Source organism: Salvelinus alpinus, chromosome 18 (assembly GCF_045679555.1).
Source record: "Salvelinus alpinus chromosome 18, SLU_Salpinus.1, whole genome shotgun sequence".
Classification (NCBI taxonomy): Eukaryota; Metazoa; Chordata; class Actinopteri; order Salmoniformes; family Salmonidae; genus Salvelinus; species Salvelinus alpinus.
This window is the reverse complement of record NC_092103.1, coordinates 43192644-43209143: the sequence shown is the minus strand read 5'-3', so window position 1 is coordinate 43209143 and position 16500 is coordinate 43192644. Positions and strand designations below refer to the sequence as shown.

At 44.4% G+C, this 16500-nt stretch overlaps 1 protein-coding gene across 3 annotated transcripts in view; it reads left to right on the top strand.

The window, feature by feature from the left end:
• ror2 (receptor tyrosine kinase-like orphan receptor 2) overlaps positions 1-16500 on the top strand; it is a 137215-nt gene that overhangs the window by 96345 nt on the left and 24370 nt on the right. For all 3 annotated transcript variants that reach the window (XM_071351404.1, XM_071351406.1, XM_071351407.1), the window contains exons 3-4: positions 9440-9727; positions 12007-12037. In XM_071351404.1, the coding sequence (XP_071207505.1) occupies positions 9440-9727; positions 12007-12037 (319 nt within the window). The remainder of the gene's footprint in view (positions 1-9439; positions 9728-12006; positions 12038-16500) is intronic.

Sequence of the window (16500 nt, the reverse complement as noted above, 5' to 3'; positions counted from 1 at the left end):
TTTGAGGGCTCATGCCAAATCTTTTCAACCTCCTGAGGGGGAAGAGGTGCTGTCGCGCCTTCTTCCCGACTGTGCACGTGTTAGTGGACCATTTTAAGTCCTCAGTGATTTGGACATCGAGGAACTTGAAGCTCTCGACCCGTTCCACTGCACCCCCGTCAATGTGGATGGAGGCGTGCTCGCCTCCCCGTGTCCTGTAGACCACGGTCAGGTCCTTGGTCTTACTGACATTACCCGACACCACACTGCCAGGTCACTGGCCTCCTCCCTGTAGGCTGTCTCATCGTTGCAGGTGATCAGGCCTACCACCGTCGTGTCGTCAGCAAACCTGATGATGGTGTTGGAGTCGTGCGCGGCCACGCAGTCATGGGCGAACAGGGACTACAGGAGAGAACTAAACACACACCCCTGGGGGACCCCCGTGTTGAAGGTCAGCGTGGCGGCACGGCAACCTGCAAAATGAAAGCCTTTTGGAGTTGATCAGAGCTCCCATCCCTTTGCAGCAGGGCCCTCACAGCTCATCTCATCCCATGCTTAAGTTCAGAAGAGGCTGCTGGGGAGGAGCTACAGGAGGACGGGCTCATTGTAATGGCTGGAATGGAGTCAAGCACATCAAGCACATGGCAACCACATGTTGGACTCCATTCCATTTCTTCCATTCCATGAAGACATCCTACTATAGCTCCTCCAACCAGCCTCCTCTGCCTCAATGACTCTGGGTGATTGCAGACGAGGGAAGATGTTATGTCGGAATAAAGCATTTGTTCTGATAGTTCCTTTAGCCCTTTGTCCCCCCCCCCCCCCCATCCCCATTCTTATCTGGATCCTGGAGTGGAGGCGTGTAGCGGAGGCCCCCTCTATTCTGTCATGTTGATACAGTACATTTGTTCCACATAAGAACTGATTCCTGGCCAGATTGGCTGAGATGTTCAGAATGTGTTAGACTAGGGCTGCAAGAACTGATCCTAGATCTGTTATGAAGGACGGGAAGTAACTGGAGCACAGCCATTCTACAGCCCTCCACCCAAAACCATACTCCAGAATTCATAATGAAAATCAGCCCACAGCCCTATGTTATTAGGATAATTAATGACGACCAGACGAACTTTGTAATAGCGCCCCCCCCCCCCCCCCGAATGGCTGTACAAACGTCAAACGCAACATAGCCATGATGTGTGTAAACCCTGGATTGCTGATGCTATGTATTGGCAAATGTGAGGCTTTGAAGCCACCGACAGCCATATTGGCACGAACATCAAACACTAAATAGCCCTCCCAAACGCAGAGATCTCCATCTTCCATGTGCAGCCTAATTATGTCGTGGAGAGCGGTGGGGGTTTGACGTGCGTTGAGGGCGCCCCCGAGTCAACTGCGTGCATAACTCAGGATGTCATTTCAAGAAAAGCTACCACTTGGTTCTGGGGGGGGGGGGGGTTCTGTTTAATACCAGCGGAGGGGAAATGGAATGCTGCACCATGGAGGCTTTGTGTTGGCCATCGGTCCAGGGTCTTGGGACACGGTAGTAGTTTTCAGAGGAGCGGGTCTACTCTTCACATTCGGAACAATTCATTCAATTAAAAACAAATTGAACTTTGGAGAGAAATCAAAGCTCCCTAATCTCAGTGTTTCCCTCTCCTTTGACAGATGCAAAGGAACGTTTTGGTTTGTATTAGTAAGGTACATGGGTTGTTATGACCAGGTTAAGTCCTCAAACAGTGGTTGTTTGAATTTGTGTGTTTTGTGTGTTTTGGAAGCATCAACACCACCGCTGTGGCATGATCCAACACACATACCCAGCCATTTCTAAGACTGAGGTTTCGTTGGCCTGGTGCGACAGGGTGGCAGCACTGGGCTTTAGGAGGAAGCTGCTTCTCATTACGTCTATCTCTCGGGGAGAAGTAAATCACTCAAGCCTTGATATTTGATACACAACCGTGTTTGCCACAAGAACCCCGGCACTGGACACAAAGTAGTTTGGCTTTTGACCAGGACTGATGATGGAATACTCAGAGGATTTTAGTGGACCAGGCCCAGTTACAAGCGCATGGGGGCTGTTGCAGCTGGAGATGTATTTCATTACCCCGAGGATTGGAAAGAAAGCATCGAGTTATCGATACAAATGTACTTTAACAGTTCTTTGGCCGTGTTTCCTGAAAATAAACGTATTCGCCTGTTCTTGCCTAAAGACAGCATGTTACGTGTTTATCCCAAACTAAAACCCTCCTGTCATTTTCACCTCTTAATGAGCTCCTCCGTTGGTTTCCGGCGTACTTTGGCTCGTCCAGTGGCGCTGCGTCGTTGAAGTGTGCAACGCCCTGTCAGCACTCAACACGTTGTTTACTGTCCTCCAATCACCACTGCACACAAACAGTCAAACCCATTTGGCTCTGTCTGCCAGCTGCAGAGCTGCAGCCTCCACTTCCTCTGGGCTGTCAGAAGAAAACAGGGGGGCCGTGTTCCAAATGGAGGGTTGCATTCCAAATGGAGGGATGTGTCCCAAATGGAGGGTTGCATTCCAAATGGAGGGGTGTGTCCCAAATGGAGGGTTGCATTCCAAATGGAGGGGTGTGTCCCAAATGGAGGGATGTGTTCCAAATGACACCCTATTCCTTACATAGTGAAAATAAGTGCACTACGTAGAGAATAGGATGCCATTTGGACTAGGAAGCTTTAATTAAACCCTAAATGGTGACATCATTGCTCTGCGCTATGCTGAGTACTCTGCTGCATGCGGTGGGGATAGGCACACGCCTCAGCGCCATTTTTCCATTGCATAAGCTCTCTCTCTGAGGCGGACCACAAGTACTCCAGGCAGATGTTGTAGTGAGTGGAGCCAGGGGATGGGATGTACAAGTTGTATTGAAATGGTGTATGTGTGTCACTATTCAACCATGCATTCTCTGGCTCTTCCTAGTGAACTGTAATCAGTAAAGGGGTAAGTTGAGGGAAGAGGACATTATGTTGCTCCTCTAATGAACTACAATTAGCAAATCAAATCAAAATGTATTGGTCACATACACATGGTTAGCAGATGTTATTGCGAGTGTAGCGAAATGCTTGTGCTTCTAGTTCTGACAGTGCAGCAATATCTAACATGTAATCTAACAATTCCACAACAACTACCTAATACAAACAAATCTAAGTAAATTAATGAAATGGAATAAGAATATATACATATAAATATATGGATGAGCAATGACAGAGCAGCATAGGCAAGATGCAATAGATGGTATAAAATACAGTATATACATATGAGACGAGTAATGCAAGATATGTGAACATAATCATAGTGGCATTATTCAAGTGACTAGTGATCCAGTTATTAAAGTGGCCAATGATTTCAATTCAGTATATTGGCAGCAGCCTCTCTGTGTTTAGTGATGGCTGTTTAACAGTCTGATGGTTGTTGTCCTTGATCTTTTTGGCCTTCCTGTGACATCAGGTGCTGTAAGTGTCCTGGAGGGCAGGTAGTTTTCCCCCGGTGACGCGTTGCTCTGGAGAGCCTTGCGGTTGTGTGCGGTGCAGTTGCCTTACCAGCCGGTGATACAGCCCAACAGGATGCTCTCAATTGTGCATCTGTAAAAGTTTGTGAGGGTTTTAGGTGACAAGCCAAATTTCTTTAGAATCCTGAGGTTGAAGAGGCGCTGTTGCCCCTTCTTCAGCACACTGTCTCTGTAGGTGGACCATTTCAGTTGGTCTGTGATGTGTACGCCGAGGAACTTAAAACTTTCCACCTTCTCCACTGCTGTCTTGTCGATGTGGATAGGGGGGTGCTCCCTATATTAAAGGGGTGAGTTGAGGGAAGAGGACATTATGTTGTCATCCTGATATTTTTGATAATAGACTAACATTTTGTGTTATGGGTGACATATGGGAAAAGGGGGTCTAACAGTAATGGTATTATTATTCATAATAAAAAATAATACATCTAAAAAATATATAAATAAATAAATAAATAAAAAAGAAGTAATGGTATTACTATATTATCTAATGGCATTATGGGGGAATAATTGTCCAAAACACAACATATTGAGATCAATTTGGGGAAAATATAACGTAAAATGTTTTCTAGAGAATAGTCGAATTTATAGGTTGGAAAACTTTCCAGGCCACTTTTGAACTTGGGTTATTGCTTGTACAATTTTATTGGTTAATGATATAAGTTGATAGTGAAGATGATGATGGTCATCACTTCCTGATTTAAATCCCATTATTTGCCATGCGTGAAGACATTACACATCAAATGCCTATAGGCATATAGGCATAATTTCACTGAATATTGTAACTACTTGAGACTCATCCCACACCATTGGTTTCACCCTTGACCCTTTGTTGCCGTTTAAATGGATAAATCCTATCACCGGCCTTTTGAACCGATGCCTTGAGGACAAGTATCCAAGATATCTACCGACTCCAAAACTGTTTAAGTGTATTTGTTCGAATCAACAGTTGTACAGGCGCCAACAGCCTTTTGGCCTGGAGGAAAGGAAAAACACCAAAGTGATTGAGGTTATTTGAGGCTGTTTGAGGTTATTTTTCAATTGGAATATAGCTGGAGTGGAGCTTTGCCTTGCACTCTCCTTGGCCTGCTAACATTGTCCATTACTTTCCATCAAGGCTGTTGGAGGCTAGCGGGGCTAGTTGTGGCTTGGCAACCTGATGTTATGGCATTACAAAATATACAACTTGAAGGCATACCCAAGTGGTGGGCTCTATGAAGGTCATATGTTATTTTCTCTAAGTGTGTGTGTGTGTGTACATGGATTTCACTACTGTAGATTAGGTTAGTGGTTACAGTGTGCATACTCACGGTAGGTCCTGTAGGATTCAGTGACAGCATGTATGTAACAACTGATCTACTGTGTTAACCACCAAAGTACTTGATTGCTTATGTGGTCATAGGCATTTACCAAACCTACATGAGCAGGCATGCCACCTCACCAAGGTTTGGGCCAAGACAACAGGATTTATCATAGGACAGATGGCACACAGGCAAATCCTCAGATTAAAGGATAAGAAAGCAGGAAGTCATCAACTGTTAAATCAGAGATGGTTCAGTAATTATCAGAGAATAAGTCATTACCTTTAGAGTTATGGGCCGTGTGTGTGTGTGTTGTAAGTCTCCCAATGCAGGGTGTTAACAGAGAATGACCAGACCATAGAGATAGACAGTGTGATGAGAGATTGAGACATGATTGCCTGTCAGAACCTGGCCAACATTCTCTCTCATCTCCCCTCCGTCTCTCCCTCTCTCATCTCTCCCTCTCCATCTGCCTTCTCCCCCTCTTCTCTCACCCCCCCTCCAATCCCCCCTTTCTCCATCCCTACATAATGTGTGCTGTAGGGGTTACTGGAGGACTGGAGTTGGGAAACACTGCCCTACATAATGTGTGCTGTAGGGGTTACTGGAGGACTGGAGTTGGGAAACACTGCCCTACATAATGTGTGCTGTAGGGGTTACTGGAGGACTGGAGTTGGGAAACACTGCCCTACATAATGTGTGCTGTAGGGGTTACTGGAGGACTGGAGTTGGGAAACACTGCCCTACATAATGTGTACTGTAGGGGTTACTGGAGGACTGGAGTTGGGAAACACTGTCCTACATAATGCATTGCCTTTGACCAGAAGCCTATGGGCAAGGAATAAATTATATAGGGAATAGGATACAGTATGTGAACAGAAATTATTTTGACTCAAATGTCCAATGTGATGATTGATGTTATATACCTTGCAGAGTTGAAATGGAATGGACCCCAAATCTGCGAAAGCAGTTGGCTAAATCACATGCAGGTCTGGGGCTAGGCGTCTGTAACCTTGGTACACAGAGTTCAGTACTTAGAGTTTCTATTGGCTATTTCTATGGTTCAGTGGTCTACCGGTCTTGACCAGAGTGTTGACCCTGGACAATGTTTGTTAACATTGGTTACCTGGCGACAGGGCAGGATCACATGACTGTGCAGTGTAGGCTCGGTCTGGGTCTCTTATCCAATGGCATCGGTTATTTGTAGTGAGTCGCGCTGGTCGGAATGCAGAGAAGCTGAATGGTCTTTCTCTTTATTCTCTCTTTATTATCTCCCTTTCTCTTTATTCTCTCTCTCCCTCTCTCTCTCTTTCTCTCTCTCTTTCTTTTTATTTTCTCCCTTTCTCTTTATTCTCTCTTTATTCTCTCTCTCTCCCTTTCTCTTATCTCTCTTTCTCTCTTTATTCTCTCTCTTTCTCTTTATTCTCTCCCTTTCTCTCTCTTTTTCTCTTTATTCTCTCCCTTTCTCTTTATTCTCTCCCTTTCTCTATTCTTTCTCTCTCTCCTCTTCTCTTTATTCTCTTTCTCTTTATTCTCTCTTCTCTCTCTCCTTTCTCTTTATTCTCTCTCTCCCTTTCTCTTTATTCTCTCTCTCCCTTTCTCTTTATTCTCTCTCTCCCTTTCTCTTTATTCTCTCTCCCTTTCTCTTTATTCTCTCTCTCCCTTTCTCTTTATTCTCTCTTCTCTCTCTCCCTTTCTCTTTTTTCTCTCTTTCTCTTTTCTCTTTTTTCTCTTTATTCTCTTTATTATCTGTCATTCTCCCACTTTCTCCCTCTTTCTCTCACTCTTTCTCCTGCTTTCTCTCATGCTCACTCTGTCCATTCCTTCCTCCCGGGCCCTCTATTTCAAGAGAGAGTTCATTGCCTGCGGTATTCCTCACCTCATCTCCTCTCACCTCCTTGTGAGCAGCAGAGGGGAGAAGAGGTCTCCCTCCCTCCTTCTCTCTCTCACCCTACTCCTTCAATCTCTGTCGCGAGGAAGTGACATGTTTGTTTTGTTGAAGAGTCAGTGTTGCGTAAACCAGATGTGGCGACCGCCACAAGGTTGCGTGTAGGGATGGGTATAAGTAATGGAGTACTCTAATGGACGTCAACTCCTGACTGGCGTAGCGGTCTAAGGCACTGCATCTCAGTGCAAGAGGAGTCACTACGGTCCCTGGTTTGAATCCAGGTTGAATCACATCTGGCTGTGATTGGGAGTCCCATAGGGCGGCGCACAATTGGCCCAGCGTTGTCCGGAGTAGGTCGTCATTGTAAATAAGAATTTGTTCTCAACTGTCTTGCCTAGTTAAATAAAGGTTAAAATAAAATGTAATCTTTAATCAGAGATCCATTTTATACTGTACCACTTTGTGGTAGAATATGCTTTGCAGACTGACGCTGAAGGCTCTGGACCGCAGACCGTCGCCGAAGGCGTCGGGCCATGGATCGTCACTGGAGGCTTCGTGCGTGGAGCAGTCACTGGACGTACCAGGCTGGAGACACGCACTGGAGGCCGGGTGCATGGAGCTGGCACAGGATATACTGGACCGTGGAGACGCACTGGAGGTCTGGACCGTGGAGGGGCACTGGAGGTCTGGAGCGTGTCCTGGCTGGATGCTCACTTTAGCCCGGCAAGTGCGGGGCGCTGGCACAGGACGCACTGGGCTGTGGATGCGCACTGGCGACACAGTGCGTAGAGCCGGCGCAGGATATCCTGGACCGAGTAGGCGTACTGGAGACCAGGCGTGCTGAGCCGGCACAACCCGTCCTGGCTGTATGTTCACTTTCGCACGGTAAGTGCGAGGAGCTGGCACAGAACGCACCGGGCTGTGGATACGCACTGGAGACACATTGCGTATCTCCGCAAAACATGGTGCCTGAACGGTCACACGCTCCTTAAAGCGAGTGCGGGGAGTTGGCTCTGGTCTGAAACCTGTCTCCGCCAACCACCCCGTCTGCCCCCCCCCCCAAAAAAAATTTGGGCATGCCTCTCGTGCTTCCTTTGTGGTCTCGAACCCCGGTGTTTCGTCGTTGTTCCTCCCTCGCTGCCTCCGTCTGCTCCCATGGAAGGCGATCCCTTCCGGCCAGGATCTCCTCCCACGTCCAGGATCCCTTACCGTCCAGGATCTACTCCCATGTCCAGGATGTCTGCTCCTCCTGGCCACGCTGCTTGGTCCGTTTGTGGTGGGATCTTCTGTCACGTCCGTTGAAAGATGGATTGGACCAAGGTGCAGCGTGGTCGGCGTACATTTTTATTTTATTTAAATGACACCGAAAAACAACAAAATACAAAAACGAACGTAAAGCTATATGCAGTGCAGAAAGTAACTACACACAAACAAGATCCCACAAACTAAAGGTGGAAAAAAGGCTGGCTAAGTATGATCCCCAATCAGAGAAAACGATAGACAGCTGCCTCTGATTGGGAACCATACCCGGCCAACAAAGAAATAGAAAAACTAGAATGCCCACCCAAATCACACCCCGACCTAACCAAATAGAGAAATAAAAAGGCTCTCTAAGGTCAGGGCGTGACAAGCGTCTTGTCTGCTAAATTAACAAACAAGGCTATACCATTGCACAACCATAGGCTTCTACAAGCCGCCACTGCTGAGGTTAGTGTTGAGGTTACTACCTTTTTGAAGATTGTGTTCCAAGATATAACCAGTTCATATTACGGTTTCAATAAATCAATCTTAAATTACGCTTGCTTTTTTATTGACTCTATATATATATATGCGGCAATTTATCAATTAGGATTTGTTATCTGTAATGGTTATGATAAATTAGGCACTGTTGGCATATAGATATATTTTTCTCAGTGCAGGCATTGTGTTCTAAAAATAGGCATCTGGGGGGGATGAAGAGAGAATGACAGAGAAAGAAAGAGGGATGCAGGAAGTACTCAACCTCCATTGAACAGGAAGTGGGAGGAGGTGGGGGAACACGATTTTTTGGCTCTAACTCTCCTCTCTTCCAGACAGGAAACGGGTGTTGTGTCCCAAATGGCACCCTATTCCCTACATAGTGCACTACTTTTGACCCGGGCCCATAGATCTCTGATCAAAAGTAGTGCACTATGTAGGGAAATAGGTTGCCATTTGGGACAGAAACTTGGATGAAAAGAAAAGGAGCAGCCCCTCACTCATTAAGGCTTCCACTAGCGTGTTCCTTATTGTAGCCGTTGAGATCATGTGTCCTCCTAATAAGTGATATCAGTAGAGGGGAATGGGTGTTTCTCTCTGCAACACTGCAGTAAAGAACAGGACAAGCCTCGAAGCTTCAGAATATGATGTTGGATTTCTTTCCCATTGATTCAACATAGTGCTGTATGTTGCCTCATCTCTATAATAGGCCTCTGTACCTTTTTCACACTAGTGAGCCGAGCCATGCCGAGCTGTACTGTACTGGCCTGGTTAGTTACACATCCCCCATAGTTACTGGAACTATATTAGAAACGGCAAAGTGAATACAAAACATCCGAGCCAGCAGAGTGCACTGCGACAGTGTGAGAAGATAGATGCAGATAAACTTTGACCAAAGACCAACCAGGACAAGAGAACGTAGAGGTCTTCACCCCAACATTCCATCCTTCATTGATATTTATCCTAGCCCTCTAACCCCTAACCTTCAACCTAACCTGTGACCTCTCTCCTAGGTTACTTCCTGGAGTTCCAGGAGCCGGTGAACAACATCACCATCGTGCAGGGCCAGGCGGCCACGCTGCACTGCAAGGTGACGGGAAATCCGCGGCCCACCATCCGCTGGCTGAAGAATGACGCGCCCGTGGTCCAGGAGCAAGGGCGCATCTCCATCCGCAAAACCGATGCGGGCTCCAAGCTGCGCATCACGGACCTGGACACCACGGACACAGGCTACTACCAGTGCGTGGCCTCCAACCCGGTCAAGGTGATCTCTGGCACTGGCGTGCTCTACGTGAAGCTGGGTAAGGAGAGGTTGGTGGTTGGGCTTGTGGGCTTTGTGTCACCTTCTTTCTCTTGCTCTTTTACTTTTTATTTTGCCCCTGTGTCTGTCTTTCTTTCCCTCTCACACTTTAACAGAAAGAGCGAGAGGGCAGGGCGAAAAAGGAGAGCGATAGAGAGATGGTTGTTAAACCTACCGTGGGATACATGGTTTCAGAAACCACTCACTCAATAAATAAACCCAGCATTCATAGCTACTCCTGGACAAGGCAAACTGCACATTTTTGGTAATTGGACTTTCTGTTCACTACTCATAAGTCACAATCGATTAATTCACCCAAGTAGCGATTATAGCCCTATTCCCGTTCTGGCCAGTTATTTTTGAGGGTTATTATGTGGCAATGCCATTGATCTAAATGAACTGGAGCGACACTAGTCAAGGGGCCATATGTACAACCTCATACTCCTGACACCGCGCTAAGATTTATTGAAGAGCACCAGTATAACTCTCCCACCTCCCTAACGTAAAAACGACCATTCCTAAATCTAGCCGAGCACAGAAACGGTTTCCCCAGTGTTTTTGCTCTCCAAATGTTTTCAACTGCTTTTATGTGATACTAGATAAACTCGTTTTTTAAAGACCCACGCCGCTGACAGTTTTAGTGCAATAGCCGGCTAAAATTGTAGTGCTAGCTTCCCCCACGCATAGTCATCTCAGTACAATAATGTTAGTGCTTTTAGTAAGTGAACGTTTTACCAAGGCTGCTATTGAAAACAGAAGTAGGTATTTCCTCAGAGGGAGAAGGTCTGTTATGTCACCAGTGGGATTTTTATTTCTAAACTCATGCCACTAGCAATTTATCATTCACGTTTCTCCCAGGACATATACCACTATATGTCTGTATTATGCTATATCAGGATGCTCTGGGTCATGTTGTAGACTTGTAATTACAAGAGTCATAATTGAAATCACAGATTTTTAGATGCTCGGCATTGTTGAACATCCACTACTAGCTACACTCCCTGTCACAAACTGATGATATATGGAGGTAAACCAAGGCCAAAAACAAAAACTGATGGTTTACCTCCATATATCAAGGCCAAAAACACAAACTGATGATATATGGAGGTAAACCAAGGCCAAAAACAAAAACTGATGATATATGGAGGTAAACCAAGGCCAAAAACACAAACTGATGATATGATATATGGAGCTAAACCAAGGCCAAAAACACAAACTGATGATATATGGAGGTAAACCAAGGCCAAAAACAAAAACTGATGGTTTACCTCCATATATCAAGGCCAAAAACACAAACTGATGATATATGGAGGTAAACCAAGGCCAAAAACAAAAACTGATGATATATGGAGGTAAACCAAGGCCAAAAACACAAACTGATGATATGATATATGGAGCTAAACCAAGGCCAAAAACACAAACTGATGATGTATGGAGGTAAACCAAGGCCAAAAACAAAAACTGATGGTTTACCTCCATATATCAAGGCCAAAAACACAAACTGATGATATATGGAGGTAAACCAAGGCCAAAAACAAAAACTGATGATATATGGAGGTAAACCAAGGCCAAAAACACAAACTGATGATATGATATATGGAGCTAAACCAAGGCCAAAAACACAAACTGATGATGTATGGAGGTAAACCAAGGCCAAAAACAAAAACTGATGGTTTACCTCCATATATCAAGGCCAAAAACACAAACTGATGATATATGGAGGTAAACCAAGGCCAAAAACAAAAACTGATGATATATGGAGGTAAACCAAGGCCAAAAACACAAACTGATGATATGATATATGGAGCTAAACCAAGGCCAAAAACACAAACTGATGATATATGGAGGTAAACCAAGGCCAAAAACACAAACTGATGATTTATGGAGGTAAACCAAGGCCAAAAACACAAACTGATGATTTATGGAGGTAAACCAAGGCCAAAAACACAAACTGATGATTTATGGAGGTAAACCAAGGCCAAAAACACAAACTGATGATTTATGGAGGTAAACCAAGGCCAAAAACACAAACGGATGATGTATGGAGGTAAACCAAGGCCAAAAACACAAACGGATGATTTATGGAGGTAAACCAAGGCCAAAAACACAAAAGGATGATGTATGGAGGTAAACCAAGGCCCTTTCTGAATCCTCAGCCTTTGGCCTTGACCTATGATTGTAATACCAAAAGTAAAATGGGATAGCGTCTGATGTGGCTTGATAAAAGGCAATCGCATATTGCTACATTTTCACACTCTCCTGTTTTCTTGTTCTCCACAGGGCAGTCACCAACACACGAGCCCAATGAAGCGTAAGTAATTCTACTACGTGTGTGTGTGTGTGTGTGTGTGTGTGTGTGTGTGTGTGTGTGTGTGTGTGTGTGTGTGTGTGTGTGTGTGTGTGTGTGTGTGTGTGTGTGTGTGTGTGTGTGTGTGTGTGTGTGTGTGTGTGTGTGTGTGTGTGTGTACACTACCAGTCAAAAGTTTGGACACAACTACTCAGTCAAGGGTGTTTCTTAATTTGTACTATTTTCTACATTGTAAAACATTACTGAAGACATTTAAAACTATGAAATAACACATGGAATCATGTAGTAACCAAAAAAAGTGTTAAACAAATCAAAATATATTTTAGATTCTTCAAAGTAGCCACCCTTTGCCTTGATGACAGCATTACAGAATCTTGGCATTCTCTCAACCAGCTACACCTGGAATGTTTTTCCAATAGTCTTGAAGGAGTTCCCACATATGCTGAGCACTTGTTGGCTGCTTTCCCTTCACTCTGCTGTTCAACTCATCCCAAACCATCTCAATTGGGTGGAGGTTGGGTGATTGTGGAGGTCGGGTCATCTGAGGCAGCACTCCATGAAAAACAAATGATAGTCCCACTAAGCGCAAACCAGATGAGATGGCGTATCGCTGCAGAATGCTGTGGTAGCCATGCTGGTTAAGTGTGCCTTGAATTAATAATAAATCACAGACAGTGTCACAAGCAAAGCACCCCCACACCAACACACCTCCTCCTCCATGCTTCATAGTGGGAACCACACATGCGGAGATCATCCGTTCACATACTCTGCGTCTCACAAAGACACGGCGGTTGTAACCAAAAATCTCAAATTTGGACTCATCAGACCAAAAGACAGATTTTCACCGGTCTAATGTCCATTGCTTGTGTTTCTTGGCCCAAGCAAGTCTCTTCTTATTATTGGTGTCCTTTAGTAGTGGTTTCTTTGCAGCAATTTGACCATGAAGGTCTGATTTCACGCAGTCTCCTCTGAACAGTTGATGTTGAGATATGTCTGTTACTTGAACTCTGTGAAGCATTTATTTGGGCTGCAATCTGAGGTGCAGTTAACTCTAATGAACTTATCCTCTGCAGCAGAGGTAACTCTGGGTCTTCCTTTCCTGTGGCGGTCCTCATAAGAGCCAGTTTCATCATAGCGCTTGATGGTTTTTGGGACTGCACTTGAAGAAGCTTTAAAAGTTCTTGAAATGTTCCGTATTGACTGACCTTCATGTCTTAAAGTAATGATGGACTGTCAATTCTCTTTGCTTATTTGAGCTGTTCTTGCCATAATATGGACTTGGTCTTTTACCAAATAGGGCTATCTTCTGTATACCCACCCCTACCTTGTCACAACACAACTGATTGGCTCGAACGCATTAAGAAGGAAAGAAATTCCACAAATTAACTTTTAACAAGGCACACCTGTTCATTGAAATGCATTCCAGGTAACCCTAACCCAAGAGTGCAAAGCTGTCATACAAAGAGGCAAACGGTGGTTATTTTGAAGAATCTCAAATATAACATATTTTTGGGGTTGTTTAACACTTTTTTTGTTGCTACATGATTCCATAAGTGTTATTTCATAGTTTTGTTTTGTTCACTATTATTCTACAATGTAGAAAATAGTAAAAAATAAAGTAAAACCCTTGAATGAGGAGGCGTGCCCAAACGTTTGACTGGCGCTGTGTATATATATGAGCACATGTGACCTCACTTGCACCCAAAAACACACTCAAATGCAGGCATGCACATGTTCACTATCTATCTCATGATTTTCACATCAGTGTTGGTTTACGCAATTATCAATACATAGTCTAACAGCATGTCATTGAACAGAAGATGCATTGAAGCAGAATATTAACTCATTTGAGAACAGAGGCTCCTGCAGCTTCCCTTCTCCTTTCCTTTGAAGCTCTCCTGACGTGAATGAGTTAAAGACAGAGCAGGGAATAGATTCCTTCACTGAGTCAGACACTAGCGGTTTTCATCGAGGTTGGTGCAAAACTGGAAAGAATGCTGATTCATAGTCTCCATATTCTTGACTCTGACTTGATTAGCTACGGTCTTAGTGTTGACTCGGTCTTGCTTTTGGTGGTCTCGAAAACAACACCGGCTGATTCATAGTCTCTATATTGTGACCAGTTGTTTTTGGAATCTCAGTCAGAACAAGTTGCTTATATCATCAGTAGGCTAACAATGTAATTAGCAGTTTTGTCAAATGCAGGATGCTAACCAGTCGTTGTGTCTATTGCTAGCCTAGCTTCATTGCTAGCCTAGCTTTAAGTGACTTTGGGTCATTGAAAAGCACGAGGCTTACAGTTGAAGTCGGAAGTTTACATGCACTTAGGCTGGAGTCATTAAAACTAATTTTTCAACCACTCCAAATTTCTTGTTAACAAACTAATAGTTTTGGCAAGTCGGTTAGGACATCTACTTTGTGCATGACACAAGTCATTTTTCCAACAATTTTTTACAGACAGATTATTTCACTTATAATTCACTGTATCACAATTCCAGTGGGTCAGAAGTTTACATACACTAAGTTGACTGTGCCTTTTTAAACAGCTTGGAAAATTCCAGAAAATGATGTCATGGCTTTAGAAGCTTCTGATAGGCTAATTGACATAATTTCAGTCAATTGGAGGTTTACCTGTGGATGTATTTCAAGGCCTACTTTGAAACTCACTGCCTCTTTGCTTAACATCATGGGAAAATCAAAAGAAATCAGCCAAGACCTCTGAAAAATTATAGTAGACCTCCACATTTCTGGTTCATCCTTGGGAGCAATTTTCAAACACCTGAAGGTACCACGTTCATCTGTACAAACAATAGTACGCAAGTATAAACACCATGGGACCACGCAGCCGTCATACCGCTCAGGAAGGAGATGCATTCTGTCTCCTAGAGATGAACGTACTTTGGTGCGAAAAGTGCAAATCAATCCCAGAACAACAGCAAAGGACCTTGTGAAGATGCTGGAGGAAATCTGTACAAAAGTATCTATATCCACAGTAAAACAAGTCCTATATCAACATAACTTGAAAGGCCGCTCTGCAAGGAAGAAGCCACTGCTCCAAAACCTCCATAAAAAAGCCAGACTACGGTTTGCAACTGGACATGGGGACAAAGATCGTACTTTTTGGAGAAATGATGAAACAAAAATAAAACTGTTTGGCAATAATGACCATTGTTATGTTTGGAGGAAAAATGGGAGACTTGCAAACAGAAGAACACCATCCCAACCATGAAGCACGGGGGTGGCAGCATCATGTTGTGGGGGTGTTTTGCTGCAGGAGGGACTGGTGCACTTAACAAAATAGATGGCATCATGAGGGAGGAAAATTATGTGGATATATTGAAGCAACATCTCAAGACATGTCAGGAAGTTAAAGCTTGGTCGCAAATAGGTCTTCCAAATGGACATTGACCCCAAGTATACTTCCAAAGTTGTGGCAAAATGGCTTAAGGAAAACAATGTCAAGGTATTGGAGTGGCCATCACAAAGCGCTGACCTCAATAGAAAATGTGTGGGTTGAACTGAAAAAGCATGTGCGAGCAAGGAGGCCTACAAACCTGACTGCTACACCAGCTCTGTCAGGAGAAATGGGCCAAAATTCACCCAACTTATTGTGGGAAGCTTGTGGAAGGCTACCCAAAATGTATGACCCAAGTTAAACAATTTAAAGGCAATGCTAAAGGCAATGCTAAAGGCAATGCTAAAGGCAATGCTACCAAATACTAATTGAGTGTATGTAAACTTCTGACCCACTGGGAATGTGATGAAAGAAATAAAATCTGAAATAAATAATTCTCTCTACTATTATTCTGACATTTCACATTCTTAAAATAAAGTGGTGATCATAACTGACCTAAAACAGGGCATTTTTACTAGGATTAAATGTCAGGAATTGTGAAAATCTGAGTTTAAAAGTATTTGGCTAAGGTGTATGTAAACTTCCGACTTCAACTGTATATAAAACCCGTGTGTTATTATTGCTATTATTAAGGGCAGACTTGTTCTAGAATCCAGTCAGTGTTTTTTGGACACGCGCTAGCCGTTAGCATTAGCGTAGCTTAGCACTGGACCAATGTGTCAGACCTGGTATAGCACTCTATATTCTGCTCTGTTCACACCGCCCACCCCTATCCACTCAGACACACACTCTCTACGCAGACCGTGTCTAACTCAACAGAGCGCTTGGCCAATATAAATCACACTCCCCCTCACTCTGTTTCCTCAAAACCAGACCAGCTCAATGACCATGGCAGTGTGCCCCCCCCCCCCCCCCCCCCCCCCACAAATGACTGCTAGTAGCCCCCCCCAAAACACACACACACACCAACACACCCAGTTACACAAAAAAAGCACTTGTTGCTTTTGGCTGCTGTGGCGTCCTAATAAAGCCTAACAAAGCGGGTGATGATTGGAAGTTGAGGCCGATAAGCAAGGGGGGAGGGGTGTCTGAAAGGAGTGGTGGACCTCCG